Source organism: Carassius auratus, chromosome 38 (assembly GCF_003368295.1).
Source record: "Carassius auratus strain Wakin chromosome 38, ASM336829v1, whole genome shotgun sequence".
NCBI lineage: Eukaryota > Metazoa > Chordata > Actinopteri > Cypriniformes > Cyprinidae > Carassius > Carassius auratus.
Window position 1 is genome coordinate 10,236,189 of NC_039280.1, and position 12,411 is coordinate 10,248,599.

General features: G+C 35.3%; 1 protein-coding gene across 2 annotated transcripts in view; it reads left to right on the forward strand.

Annotated features, from left to right (window-relative positions):
- Positions 1 to 12,411, forward strand: part of galnt2 (UDP-N-acetyl-alpha-D-galactosamine:polypeptide N-acetylgalactosaminyltransferase 2) — a 70,783-nt gene that overhangs the window by 51,005 nt on the left and 7,367 nt on the right. For both annotated transcript variants that reach the window (XM_026223997.1, XM_026223998.1), the window contains exons 4-10: positions 3,150 to 3,248; positions 4,021 to 4,088; positions 5,144 to 5,209; positions 6,477 to 6,598; positions 8,605 to 8,692; positions 10,392 to 10,479; positions 11,476 to 11,579. In XM_026223997.1, the coding sequence (XP_026079782.1) occupies positions 3,150 to 3,248; positions 4,021 to 4,088; positions 5,144 to 5,209; positions 6,477 to 6,598; positions 8,605 to 8,692; positions 10,392 to 10,479; positions 11,476 to 11,579 (635 nt within the window). The remainder of the gene's footprint in view (positions 1 to 3,149; positions 3,249 to 4,020; positions 4,089 to 5,143; positions 5,210 to 6,476; positions 6,599 to 8,604; positions 8,693 to 10,391; positions 10,480 to 11,475; positions 11,580 to 12,411) is intronic.

Below are 12,411 nucleotides of genomic sequence, written 5' to 3' on the forward strand. Positions count from 1 at the left end.
CTGAAATGCATTATTTCTTTCATGCAATTAGTGTGTTTAGTTGTATAAAAAAATTATTTTTTATTTTGTGAATTTTTTATGTATTTTTTTCTGGAACGAAGCGCAGTCGAATGATAATCTAAATTGCATCTAAATTGTGAGGGGCAGCACACTTTGCTAAACATTGATGCTCTGTCACCTCTGACCTAGACCTCAAGTTACTAGATGGATAGATAATATTTAATGTTAATATTAATATTAACAAATTGAAACTTAATGTTTTTATTATCATTATGAAGTCCAAAAACCTTATTGAAGGCTTATTGAATGACTGAATAGCCCAACAAGATGAATTCAGTAAAATTCCAAGATGGAAACTAGAATGAAAAGACTCTAAATTGAAGTGTTCTGTCATATTAGATAATTTAATGCTTTCTGCAATGTTACAGACATTGCACAGAGAATTAAAATGGGATGTGCAAAAACATATTCATCATAATACATATTTAATACATAATACACAGTTTGCCCTTCTGTGGTTTCGATGGTGGTTTATGCTGCAATGTCTCCTTTAAAATGCATGTTGTCTATTCGTTCTGATAAGCAGTGGAATTTGTCTCTGGGTTTAATGCTGTAAATGTGTTTGGCATGTAAACGTCTTGTCACTATTTCAGTCAGTTTCCCTCCCGGAGAGCTGCTGATTCTGCAGATGACATTATCCTTGTTGTAAGTCTTCTTATCGCTGCTCTTTCACCATCCCTGCAGCGCGTGAGCTGCATTCCCGATGCAGTAGTCACGCTCAGAGCAGATGATGCACAAACCTTGCTTTTAAAACGGCCGCGGGACCTTTTTAAAGGTCAGAGCGTTATAGTTTGTTTGCTGGAATGCCAACCTTTTGTATTTTCTCCCTAAAGTAAGGAGAATATTCCCTCTGTTTTTGCACCATTACCTTCTAGTAAATTTACCCAGGCCAGAGCTGAAAGAATGAAGCGCACAAGTCTTAAATGCCTCTGTTAAACGCTTACCTAAGCTGGTAATGAGGAACACATGCTCTTTGGTTACTCCTGTTGTGTTACCTCTGATGGCAGCAGGCCAAGTGTCTTATCGAAAATGTTTTTGGTGGGTGTAGTTGTTGTCTTGCTGAGGCCGCAGCATGTGTCTGGCGTGCCTGTGTTTCTTGTTTAGTCTCTTGTCTTTATATTGCTTCACGAAGTGTCTTCCCTACACTGCTCATAAATGTCTAGCAAGTGTACATTATTGTTGTAAAAAATATTAGGGCTGTCAGTTTGACATTTGTGTGTTTGTTTGTGCGTTTAAATAATGCTACAACATTAGCAATGAATACAGTTCTGTAAATATACAAATTCTGAATATTAATTTTATACATTGCTAAATGTTGTATTCATTTTTCTATCTATACAGTATTAATTCTTATTCAATGCTTTTGCCATGCAGTTTATTTGAAGGAATCTTCTTTTTTTAATATTGAGGTTAAAGCGCAGCAATTAATTTAATGCCATTTAAAATTAGGGGTGTTAGTTTATCACAGTGTGTTTGTATTTAAATAACACTCAAATTAACAAAAATATAATTTGATAAGTTGATCAATATTGGTTTTGTGCATTTTCTAAATATTAATTTTCTGTAATTATTAATTGAATATATTTTTTTAATTGACATGCTATTTTGTATATTCAGTGCTGTTGCCATTATTCGATTTATTTGCAGATAATAGTAAAATTTATAAAAGATAATTAAAAGATCATTCAAATATTGATGTTTAATGCACAGCAACTGCACATTAATGTCATCAAAAATGATAAATTTATCATATGGATGTGTGTTTCTCTATTAAACATTATGATGATGAACAAAAATAGAATTTAATGTATGAAACTTGTACTGTAAAATAAGCTTATCATTTAAGATACAAAACCTATGCATTTTCTAAATAATATATTAATTATATAAATATTCATTTAAAATATATATAGAATAGATTTAATCTATTTATTTAATGCTGTTGTCATTATGCAGTGTTTTTACATTATCTTTATTTTACTGGGATCATCATTTTTCAAATATTGGTGTTTAATTACAGCTGCTCAAATTAATTACAAATATTGATTAGCTAATCAAATCTTAAAACATAGAAGCATAAATTCAGCAGACTGAGACCAGAACATTTATTCTATTAGCCATTGACTTCAGCTGCAACAGTGGAAGTATTTGAGAGTTTATTTGGTCCCATGCTGGGTGGTTGGAGGCCAGCGGAGGGAACCATGCCAATGGGATATGCTCTAAAAAGTGCTTGTCTTCTAGTCAAAGCCGCCATTCTATTAACGGCCTACTGCACAGTTATTCCCTGCGAGACCTCCAGCAAACAGGGCTAGAAATGTGTGCTGGCCTCTTAATGTATTCCCAAGAAGTCAGTAGTGCGTGTAAAATAGTTGAAATGCCTATACACATTCAAAGTATACATGTACCACCTTATACCTGTATGAATGTGATTTCTCTGCGTGTAATGGAGTTAAATATGATGCCAAGTGTATAGAATTAGGGTCATTCTTTGCTGAAGTCAGTTTGGAGTCTCTGATGGTGGGCTCTCAACCCTGACCTGTTTTTTAACAGCAGTGTAGGAGGGATTGACCCCGATTCCCCTGTCTGGCATCCAGTGGCCACAAAATCGATGGCATCAGTGCAAAGGAAGCATTGTGTGCTCTTATCCATGATGAGAAGTGCTAGGAAACCGGAGGATTAGACCCATAGCTGTCAAATTAAAACCTCTGGGATCTAAAGCGTGTGGGTGTGTGTAGCTGAAACCTTTATAGTGTGCACATATGTGTGTGTGTGTGTGTGTGTGCATGTCTGGAGAAGCGAGTCCAGAGAGTTTAAGCATGCATGACCTCCTGTCCATCTCAGCCTCAGAGAAACATTAAATGAATGTTGCCTTTGATTTTATTCAGGTGTAGCTGTGTGACAATAGGTTTTCACCGTGTTGAGCTACCAGCAGTCTCATTATGTTTTCTAATGATTCAACTAGTCAGCTGAACTAATGATCAATTAAACTTGACTTGGTTTCTGAAGAAAATATACTGGTGGTTGCCTATGTTAATCTTTCTCTCTCTCCCCCCCCCCTCTCTTTCTCTCTCTCTCTCTCTCTCTCTCAGTTGTCGTCACAAACAGTGGAGGACAGATCTTCCTGCTTCCAGTGTAGTTATCACTTTCCACAACGAGGCCCGTTCAGCCCTGCTGCGCACTGTGGTCAGGTGAGACCTCATGTCACGTAACTGTTTTTAATGCACTATGATGTGGGATTGTCACCATAGAATACTGCTAAACTATTATTGAGCACACTCCTTTGTTTAAAATATGAGTATAGAAAAAGTAAACGGTGACATGGAGTTTCTTCTAAAGTATACTGGTTAAAGATTTTTTTTTTTTTTATAAAGTAAGGAGTCAGTTATAAAGCACAAATTAAGGGAAGTTCATGGTTTTTCTTTTGGTTAATTTTTGTAATTCATATTAAAAATTATTACATATTACTGTATACTAGGCTGTGTTTACATTATGGTGTTTAATACAGAATATATTCTCACATGCACTTTAGTACAAAAGTACACCTATTATCCAAAGGTTGGGGTCAGTTTAACATTTTTGAAGGAAACCTCACCGTGGCCACGTTTATTTGATCAGAAATACAGTAAACGGTAATATTGTGAAATGTTAGTAAAATTAATACCCTGTTGAAAACCCTTAAGCTGCTTAATATTTTTGTGGAATATTTTTCTTCTCAGGATTTTTTGATGAATATAATGTTCAAAAGAAACATTATTTTTACAACAATTCAAATGTCTTTAATGTGAATGCATCCACATGTAATACAAGTATAAAATTATATATAAATTATCCTATAATCTTTTGAACAATAATGTACCTCTACTTTTGACATATCTACTAAGATCTAGACTTAAGATCTCTTTCTTTCTCCACACTTAAGCATAAACATGCATTTAAGCTGTCCTCTCTTCCTGCCTTCAGTGTGCTGAAGAAGAGTCCTCCTCATCTGGTCAAAGAGATCATCTTGGTGGATGACTACAGTGACAACCGTAAGTGTTTTGACCTTTAGCTACCAATCAGACTAAATGGTACAGAACATAATAAATCATCTCAATCATATACAGTCTGTTTCATCATGTTTTTTTTTTTACATTTTTATCAGTGTTTTACCTTGTCCAAGTTATTTTATCATCACACACTCTTGTTTTCTCAACATAAATCATGCAGAACATCCATATAGCAGAACAAGACAACATTCCTGAGACTGAGATTTGTATGATGATTGTAGAAAGTATGTTGTCACGGCACCAACCATGTTCCCGAGTCCCCAGCCCATTGCACTTTGTTTTTTGGATGTCAGACCCCTAGTGTGACCTCTTCAGATGTCTGAACTCTGTATGAACCCTGTCCTGAAAGCAGTGTTACCCTGCTCTATAACGCTGCTGCAGGGAACCTGGCAGGCCACTCCACTTATCAGTCCTCGTCTCTCTACTCTGGTTTTACATGTGTGGATTGTGAATCTACTTTTGCATATTGGCATTTGAATATTGTCTTTTTTTTTTGGACATAATGCTCTTTTAGAACTTTTTCATGTTTTTTTTTTTTTACAATATGTAGCGGAGAGTTCGGTATCTCTGCCCCCTTTTTAATCAAATTTTCATTTGTAAAACTAGTGCACCCGATTATATTTCAGTGTGCCGGATATTAATTTTTATTAGTTGGTAACATATGACCAAAGGAATGTCAAAAAAGGGACACGGTTAATGTAAATGTAATTTAATGAACATATGAAATGATGTTCCTAACTTGTGGTTTCTTTTAACTTTGAGATGAAGTGGCTTCTTCGGTATGTGACTTTGTGGAAAAACATTTGTGATCATTTTGTGGTGGGTTTCGGTTTCCCAGCACTCAAGAAAATTGACCTGTAGTTCCCTGCCCTAAAGTTTCTCAAGACAAGCTGTACATGATTTGCCCTTTCTAAATATATGGTGGTGACATATGCAAAACTGGTACATCTTGTGTGTATTAACTTCAGCATATATAATAGAAGAGATGTGTTGCCCTGAACTCTTGAGTTGACACAATGTTTTCTTTGTGCTTTCAGCTGAAGACGGTGCCTTACTTGGGAAAATGGAGAAAATCAGAGTCCTACGGAACGATCGTCGAGAGGGTGTGTGATTTTATAACCACAGTAACTTTGTGAATCAAAACTATACCCTAGTTAAGATGTAAGGAGCAGTGGCCTTTTACTAGCAGCTCTTGTTTGGTCATTAAAAATCTACGCATCTATTAAAACTAGCTGAAGTTTTACTATTGTGACTAATTGTGACCAGTCTCAGCACGAAGTCATTAAAAGCACTGCATACTTCATAGATGCAAATATGGAGAAAATTAAAGAAGAGAAAAGCAAATGGTCGGTTACGAGCTGGAGTGTATTTTTGGACTGTATTTTATATATTTGTCAAGCAAAAAATGCTGTTCTGTAGCCAAAACTGCAGTTTGTTTATTCATATCCAAAGCCTTTTGTTCAAATCCTATTTCTGTCCTACTAAACAAGCTCCTTCTCCTTCTTCTTAGTTTGAAACACAATTTACTTCATCTTAATGAAAAGAAATAACTAACATGTACTCTCTCTGGGAAAGATCACAGTAATGTTAATTAAATGTGTATAAATAAATAATAAACCTGTGCTCATGAAGATACTATTGATTTTGTTAAAACAAACAGGTTAATTAGTATTTAATGTTTCTCAGTGCTTGAAAATAGATGTTTAGGTCTCCATATGAGCCACTAGATGAGCTTTTTCTTATTATATTTTCAAGAGAACAAAGTGTTTTCTTTGCTTACATCGTCCCATGCGGTATGATAACAACAGTGTTGTTTTTTTGGTTAATTTTTTTTTTTTTTTGGTGTTTTGTTGTGCGTTGTTTTTAATATATTTTTCCTCAAAGTCATTACAAGTTAAAAAGATTATAAGGTAATAAGGTAAATACTAGCAATGAACAAATTAAAGTTTAATTTAAGGTACCTAACACCATTATAAACTATTCAAATAAACATTCAGAAAAAAAAAATTAAATATGCAATGCATGATTATATATGATGCATTAACAACACTGATACTCCCAGAGGCTTTCCTTTTTTCCTTTTATGCCTTAATTTTGTGTTCATGTTCAATAGGTGATTTTATGTCTGCTTGTATACATTCCCTTCACAGAAAGCTAACATAAAAATACACAGGCATCATACTATTAGTTTTTACAAAACATCTTTTCACCAAACTTGTGCAGTACCCGAAATACCAGTACTTTTGACTTGTGTACGTTGGACTGTCGTTGTGTAGATCATTAAGGTTAGAATACAGGGAGAAACAACCTTCTGCATAGTTCAGTGCTTTTGAGTCTCATTTCGGTGTTTGTGTGTTGTTTTTTTCTCAGGCTTGATGCGATCCCGAGTCAGAGGGGCGGATGCGGCCACGGCCAGTGTACTAACCTTCCTTGACAGCCACTGCGAGTGTAATGAACACTGGTTGGAGCCCCTGCTCGAAAGGGTTGCTGAGGTCAGCCATGTTTTGTTTCATTGTTTCTTTCTCTGACAAGCAGAAAACATTGGGTCTTACGCTTCTCAGATTTGGCAAATTAGCCACTGCTTTTGGAGGCTATAATCAATCACACATGCTCATTACAGCAGCGGACGTTTAGCAGCTCACTGCCATTGCAAATGTCAGGCCAAGATGATAAAAGAGAAGAGTAGATGAGAAGTTATTGTTTTCTTTGGCTGTGTGTCTTGATGCACAAACTGTACTTGGAGTGCCATATCATTATACCTGGTTGTATCCAATCCTGCTGTTGACTGCCAACAATTCTCAAACAAGCCATAAAATAATATTGTGATGGGGAGCTAGTGCCATTCAACACTGTATGTTAGTACAGCATGCATATAAGTCCTCAGTGTGTGTGCACAGGTGCGTTGAATGCAAGTAAACACACCCCAGTTGCGGATGTGCAGGTCCGTTGTGGTTCAGGATCAGATTAACCTAAAAGAAATATTTGCTTCAGTTGCATCCCTAGGCACACATAATTACTCTGAAATTGCTTCAAGGCTTTTGACTCGCACAATAAATAACCGGGAGTAGAAGAAGACACTGAAAGTACAAATTACAAGCATAAATGTAGTAAGAGGTTTCATAACCCCATTTATATTGTTAGGCGTCTTCATTTTCAGCTGGATGACCCAGATAAGCACATGATCAAACTGGAGGTAGTGACCCCAGCTTGCTCATGATGATTACACCGAGCATGAATTAAATGTTGTCCTGTTTCTAGAGCAGTACCTCTACACAGGACTTACAGTATACTGAAGCAAAATAATTATTATAATTTAAAATGTATGTGCATGTGTGCACGAGCAGAAATATACTGCCTAAACTGAAGGGTAGATCTAGTCAAGAGCTCAATTGGATTTGAATGGTTTTTGCCATTTGTCACTTTGCATCAACTCATCATTAGTCGTTGATAGAGTTCTTCCAGCTTTATATCAGTTTTCACCTAAACTTGAACTACTAGCAGTCAATACTATGAGCTTCCTAACTGTATATTGAATATTACCAAAAAAGTAATCACTAGACGTATAGAAAAAAAAATGAGATGTCAGATATTTACATTGTACAGTAAATCCATACATTTGTTCCGGATGTATTAAGAATTGTATCAGCCATTTCGTAACGAAGCAATATTTTGCCCATCAAAAAATAATTGGTGGTTTGATTATATGTTTCAAAGTATCAGCTACTGTTAAGCCAAGTTTTTACCCATATTTAGAGAAAGTTAAATATATTTGAAATGCTTTATACAAACATTGACTTTCTGTTGTGCTGAGAAAAGTTTCCCAGGAGCCATCATTTTAATCAAACAATGATGATCCAAGAAGTAAAATAAAGTTTAAAATAATCAAGACGTATAGCTTTTATTCAGCAAAGCACTTTTAGTATTTCACTAAAGGAACTGAAGTCTGATATTTAATTTGAATGTATTAGTATAACGAACTGTATTTATTGTACCTACTTGCATATGAAAATTGGCATGTGGAAATTCCAGCGCGGTGACAAATTAATTTGATCATTCAGAGGTGAAGCCACAGTTGGGATGATTTGATTCGTCAGGGTGTCCCAGAATTGGCATGATGAATACTGGAAGATGTCTGAGAAGCAATGCATTTATATTTAGTGTTAAGTTCTCCACGCTTATCACGTAGAGTTGATTGCCTCTTTTCTGGAGTGTTTAACTCCTCGCTCTCGGCTCTAAATACTCCAGTCATGTGTCAGCAAAGCTCACAAGATTAATGGGATTTTCCAAGGTATTTCTGATGGATTTGCCGTGATTTGTAATGGCAGTGCAGTACACATTTCTTAATATCAGCACTTTCAGCAGTTTTAATTCTGGCTTAATTTGATTGTTTCTATCAGATACGTCTTAAGAATGCATTGTAGCAGAGATGTGAGAAGTCATTTCTTTTCATATGCTTGTACTGTCAGCTCAGCCTCACATCATTTGTTGTTCTCGGCAGGATAAGACTCGGGTTGTGTCACCCATCATAGATGTCATTAACATGGACAATTTCCAGTATGTGGGGGCATCTGCAGATCTTAAAGGAGGTAAATCTTTCATCAGCTCCTATTTCATCACAACACTTCAATCACTACCCAGAGTCTATTGCTTTGGATTGTGTGCATGTGTATGATATGATTGCATCCATCCATTCATGCATGCATTTGCATGTGTTTGAGTAGTACAGCAGATGGGATTTATTATATTTCATGTGCAGGGTTATATTGTGTGAGGTACTGTATGTTTAGATGCATGTTTGGAGTGAAAGAATACAGAGAGAATTTGTGGAGGCAGCGCAATGATCAGAAGAGTGAGAGAGCATGATGAATCTCCAAAAGAGAAAATGTCCATTTGGAATGGAAACCATTTGAATGATTTTTGTCTCTGGGTTTTAGGCATAATAGCCCTATCACTGAGTGGAATAGCTTTTCCTCTAAGACTTGTGGGAAATAATATGGAAATGGATCTATCCATGTTGGTTTCACTGTATTTTATAAAGCAGCATGTTATAAAAATAATTTTATTTATATGGGCTTTTTTTCAGCACGTTCTGGTTCCGGGTTTGCTGGTTAATCGGCATTCAGGCTTTATCTTGCATTTTCTCTATTTTGAACACACAGTATTTACTGTATGTTACTTAAAAAGTAAAAGTAGTATGTAAAGCAGTAGCATTGTTAACATTACATTAGGGATTGTTACATTACATTATTGTATCAGAAGGATTGAATACATTATTGTTACTTTGATATGCTGAAGCTAGAATTTGGGGTTTAAAATGGTTATTATCAGTTCTTACTACAGTTTTATTTTTTTTATCACTTCTCCATAAATTTTTGCTATTAATTCAGCAAACAGTTAAAATACAAACTCCATTTAAACACATTGTAGATTTTATTTCGGAATATTTAAGAAAATTGCAACGTGAAGTCATATTATTTATTAAATATAATATTTATTTATTCTTAATATTATAATATTTATTCTTTTATACTTTATTAATTTTAGTAATTGTCATATTAAGTTTCAAGTACTTGTATTTAGCTTTAGTTTTTGTCATTTAATTACTTAAGCTTAAGCTTATTTTACTTAATTGGCAAGTCAGCATTTCTACGTTTTTCGTGTAATAAATATTTAATTTATACCTGCTTTATTTCAGTTCCTGATAACAGTTTTTAATTTTGTATCTCTATACGCAAGAAATTCTCCAAATGTAACCACCTAATTTATTTGCATTTTGTATCGTGATAGTTTTATTTTTTTCTTGCATTTATTTCACCATCTAAAGCTACCGAATGTCACATTTTTTGTTGATTCTTGTGTACAGCTGACCGAAAACAAGAGGCTTTCGGAAAATAAGACATGCCAACAGCAAGGTTTTAAGGATACAGCATTCACACAGAGCCAAAGCCTAAACCCCACGATTACTTAAAACTTCAAGACTATTCTTTTGCTGTTTGGCAAGCTATGACTTTTCCAACTGGTATTGCGAATGTGGTTTTAATCCAGTTTTGTGTAAAATGTCGTTTCATGAAAAGAAATGTCACATGAAAACATGTGAATGCTGTGCACAGAACAGCTGTAGCACGATAGTATGATGATCTGAACAAAGCCTCAGTCTTTTCATCAGTGAAGTTCATCAGAATCAGTAACATACTCCCTTATTCCCTTACCTGACACATGGCTGAGCAGGGCATTGAACCTACATCTAAGATCAGACTTCATCCCTAATGTCTAATCTTTATCCAGGTTTTGATTGGAATCTAGTTTTTAAATGGGACTACATGACCCTGGAACAAAGACGAGCACGGCAGGGAAACCCCATCGCTCCGATCAAGTAAGAATCAGTCTCTCGTCTTAAATGTTTTGGATCATGAACCGGTGAGTTGGTGATGGATTATTGACCGATGACCACTTTTTATTCTTCTCACACTCTTCTCTAATTAATTCAGTGTCAGCTGTTAAATGTGTAGACTCTCTTGAAACAGTACTCCAGCTATAGGAGTGCAGTTGGTTTTATTTATTTTGTTAAGACTGCGTTCTTGAAGATTTAGGCTACCAGTTTTCATTTTGATTATAATAATTTAATTGTGTGCTTTTGCTTTTTTTTTTATTAGACTTAATCTTTTCGTTTTCACTATTTTTGTACTTCAGTTTCACCTTATTTCACTTAGTTGCAAAGTTGACATTTCTAATTTTATCTTTATTAAGTGTTAATGTAATTTATTTGAGCTTTTATTTCAGTAACAACACTTAATGCCCCAAAATGTTAATTCTGCTGTCAACATGGGAAAAGAATCCCCTAAAGTTCTTGTAAACACAAAACAAGTTTGTCCAAGGAGCCCATGTGCTTGCTTGTTTACTTGTTTGTAAAAGGTCTGTTCTCCAGAGAATGCCTTGAATCATTAACAGCTAAAGGCGAGTGGAAAAGAGAAAGTAAGGTATGGAGGGTGCATTGCTGTGATGTGAAATTTCAATCACCGTGCAGCGACTACATTAAAAGTGCATTAAGATAATAAACAGTGTGGTGCCTTTATGGGATGTGCTGTGTACAAGTCTTCATGACCCAGCACTCTTCATTCTTGTTTAATGATTCCACTGTTGTTTAATGACTTTGTTTATGAGGCTGTGATCAGATTGCTCTATCACAGCATTGGAGAGTGAAATGAGAACAACGTTTTAAGTCACAAATGACCACTGGGAAAAAAAAACACATCGCCAGCAGTGTATCAGCTAACTTTTTAGTATACATTTAATAGAAAGTAAGTTCTATGAAGTGTGTAAAGTTCTAAGTCAGTCCATGTTTTGATGTTTTGATGCCTGTTTTGTGAAGGACTCCCATGATTGCTGGTGGACTCTTTGTAATGGACAAGAACTACTTTGAGGAGCTGGGAAAGTATGACATGATGATGGACGTGTGGGGCGGTGAGAATCTTGGTGAGTGGATGCTTGATTTGTCTTGAAGATGTGCTTATTCATAGTGGCCCCCAAAAATATCTGGACTCATATTGCATTAAATATATAGAAGGGAGGGGAAATTATCTAATGCATGTTTTTTTTATTTCTACTAAATTATTTTAAATGCAAAATCCTTTGTAATTGCTATTCATGAACTCTTAAGCTCTTTTTATGAGGGCTTGAAGGCAGTGTGAAGTTATACATCCACTAAAATTATTTTAGGACCATGAAAATGGTCAGAATTAATTGCTAACAAAATCCACATGGCATTAATTCAATTTAATGCAATGTAATTCCTAAATCTGTTTCTCATTAATGTGAATTACATACTATGTGGCGTCTCTGTATATGAATACTGAAAATGAAATCATGGTGCTTCTGTATCATTAGATTATTTGGGAGAATGCCTTACTCAGCCAGAAATGTAAGGGGCAATTTAGATCACCACCGAAGAACTATTGCTTTTTATATTATTAGCAACGAGACTTGAATAGAAAACTGCAGTGTAAGGCTCAGTGAGGTAGAGTTTTTCAGGTTTTGTCATAATGTCTGTGGCATGATGGATTCTGAAAGAAAATCCTGACTCATTCCACAAACACAGCACTTTTCTCATCTGGGCTGCTAGTGGAAAAGTCTACAACAGCTCCAGAAATGATCCATCAGCATGGAATAAAGTTGCATTTTGCATGTGTGTGTCTGAAGAAGTTTCCAAAGACCAAGAAGATTCACAAACTAGTGCTTTTTTGTTTGTTTGAATATAAAAATAATGCTATTATGAGTTTTGACCCTTTGCTTTATTTTCCTATTTGGA